The 2,499-nt window shown below is 36.1% G+C and overlaps 1 protein-coding gene across 1 annotated transcript in view; it reads right to left on the bottom strand.

Annotated features, from left to right (window-relative positions):
• LOC112143934 (eukaryotic translation initiation factor 3 subunit H) overlaps positions 1-2,100 on the bottom strand; it is a 60,944-nt gene extending 58,844 nt beyond the window's left edge. The window contains exon 1 of the mRNA XM_024268181.2: positions 1,944-2,100. Within this exon, the coding sequence (XP_024123949.1) occupies positions 1,944-2,045 (102 nt within the window). The 5' untranslated portion in view covers positions 2,046-2,100. The remainder of the gene's footprint in view (positions 1-1,943) is intronic.
• Positions 2,101-2,499: the final 399 nt, after the last annotated feature.

The following is a 2,499-nucleotide window of genomic DNA, read 5'->3' as shown; positions in this document are numbered from 1 at the left end:
GACATGTTTCCGAATAAAAGTGCAGCTGATAAATGTTGTATTTTCTCCCCCAAAAAACAGATATTTTCTCTTCCCTTTTTTAAGATAGCAAGTCAAAATGTTAATTTACAGATTATCCACTACCATTGTCAGCGACAGGTTGACTTTTAGATTTTTGTTGTTTTTGGCAAATGTGATATTTCAATGGAACCTGCATCGGTTAACAAATTAAGCTTAAGGTGGCAAAAAAAAAGTATAAAAAATCAATTTTTATTCATGAAACTAATCTGATTAAATGAAATCACCACAGTAATATTTTATATATTCTAACATTCCATATCAAATTGACATTATTCTGTTAATAAAGAAAATTGAAGCTGACTTAATTACAGGTTTACTTTGAACATGGAATCACCACGAAATGAATTGATTAATTGTGTAAGTTTGTAAAAGTTGCAGTGCATTACAACAGAGTCGAGTAACTCTTCTCAAAAGATGGCAACAACTTGAATTTCTTTATTTCTGCGTCTTCCTTCACTCCATCACTTGTTAAATCACCCGTCTCGCATGCATGAATTGATGAGGTGACTGAGGTGACAGATCGACTCCGTAACGACATGTGGAAGTGTAGATATGCGCTTTCCTGCACTATAAACTGGTGGATTATATAGATTTTCTACTATTATTTACTGAATTCCACTTCTGTTGCAACATAAACGAGTGGAACCAACCCGAAAGCAAAAAAATATAATAATAATAATAATACAACGCTGCTACACAGCAGCACTAATTCTGTCTATGGGCAACCTCACAAGCACATGGTGATGCAACAGAACAGCAACTGTTACATCCAAGTGCATTAAGGGGAATGTGTTTCATAACTCTACCTGGAACAAACATCTCTCCGACTGTCTCTGTCAAGCACCTGAATAAATATCAGGTCACACATTAAAACAGATTTGACTTACAGATTTAAGTCCAGCATTTGTTTGGTTGATAAGACTGGGAAAGGAATGAAGAAGGAAAATCTCAGAGGTCCTAACACTAAACTCAAGGTGAAATATTTTAATTTAAATTAATGCTAAAGACCCAGAGCAGTTTTAATGAGACCGATAAAAGGTAGGAAACAGCTGTCAACTTGAAGTTCTGCTCCTGCAACATTCCTTATATAAATAAATAACTTCATTAATTAATAGCTTTTTTTTTAAACCGGTGCATTTTGGGTCACAGGGTGAACATGTTCAGCAAATGAAGCAATTTTGTCCTCTGCTGTTTGGACAGAGGTACTACAATATGAGGAGGGAAGAAGATGAAGAAGACTTGTGTTTCACTGATGATTAATGGTAAATCATCTCAAAGTGAAGTAAAAACTATGATTTAAAAGAGATGTGGTATTTTAATATCTACTAACGACAGATATATCGTGCCTACAGCTATAAAACTATTTGCTCTGTAGGAACATAATGTGTGTGTTCATGGTTATTTTATGACCTCCATGCGTGTTTGAATAAAAGAGTGAAAACACAAAAACTACACAAGTGCTGTGTGGGGCGACTGGGCCTGCTATACCGCTTAGATTGTAGTATTCAACATTAAATTGAATTTTTCCTTCCTTCTGCTCGGTGTGGCAGGTACTAAATTACTAAAGAGTAATGAAAATAATGAGAGCATCCTGGAATGATACTAAACGTTGGTGTAGCTCACACAGGAAGCTAGCTTTTGCCGTGGCTACTCGTGTGATTATTCAGTTCGTTTAAAGCTGTTTAAAAGTTAAAATGTAGTTTTTGTTGCATGTTAATCCAACTATTAGAAAAAATACGAATAAATATAAGTTGGGGGAAACAACATAATCATGTAATCAACCACAAACTCGGTGTTCACTTGAGCCCTAAGATGAGGCGTTTACTTAAATTGCGCCCCATCTTTAATTTCGAGGCAGAATTAAAAACTGTTCCATAACGTACCAGTCCCTCGATCTGGACCTGCTTGACTGGAGAGTCCAGCGTGCCGCCAGTCGAAGCCATTCCAGAACCTGATGCCGAGCTGAGTTCTTTACGTGAAGCCATGAGTCGCTCGCACCAAAAAGGAGGAAAACGTTAAGAGACGGGCACTTCCGGTAAGAACGCAACATATTAACTGTCCGTGTATAAACATGGTAGAATGGTTCCGCTTGTCAAGGGCCCTGTAAACTTCTTTTAAAACCAGACTTTGGGTTTAGAGGGCCAATATGTAGCTTTAGATGTAACAGGATAACTATATTTAAATAAGAAATACGTAGATTTGCTATTTTTTAAGAAACGTTGAAAACCCACACAGAAAAAGTAATAGAATAGATATGTCTAAAGATTTTGATTTTTAATCAAGAGGAAAAAAACAAGATGGTCGTTTTGTTAATTTTTCAAGCTATTTTTTGTAGGTGAGGCCTGACCATCACTGCTCTCTTACAATTTCAATGAATAGCACTGAAGCATGTACTTAAAACACTTTATTTCAAATCTTTACAGATGTATCACAACTAGG

Source organism: Oryzias melastigma, linkage group LG16 (genome assembly GCF_002922805.2).
Source record: "Oryzias melastigma strain HK-1 linkage group LG16, ASM292280v2, whole genome shotgun sequence".
Lineage (NCBI taxonomy): Eukaryota > Metazoa > Chordata > Actinopteri > Beloniformes > Adrianichthyidae > Oryzias > Oryzias melastigma.
The sequence above is the reverse complement of the archived record's forward strand: the minus strand, read 5'-3'. Positions and strand labels throughout refer to the sequence as shown.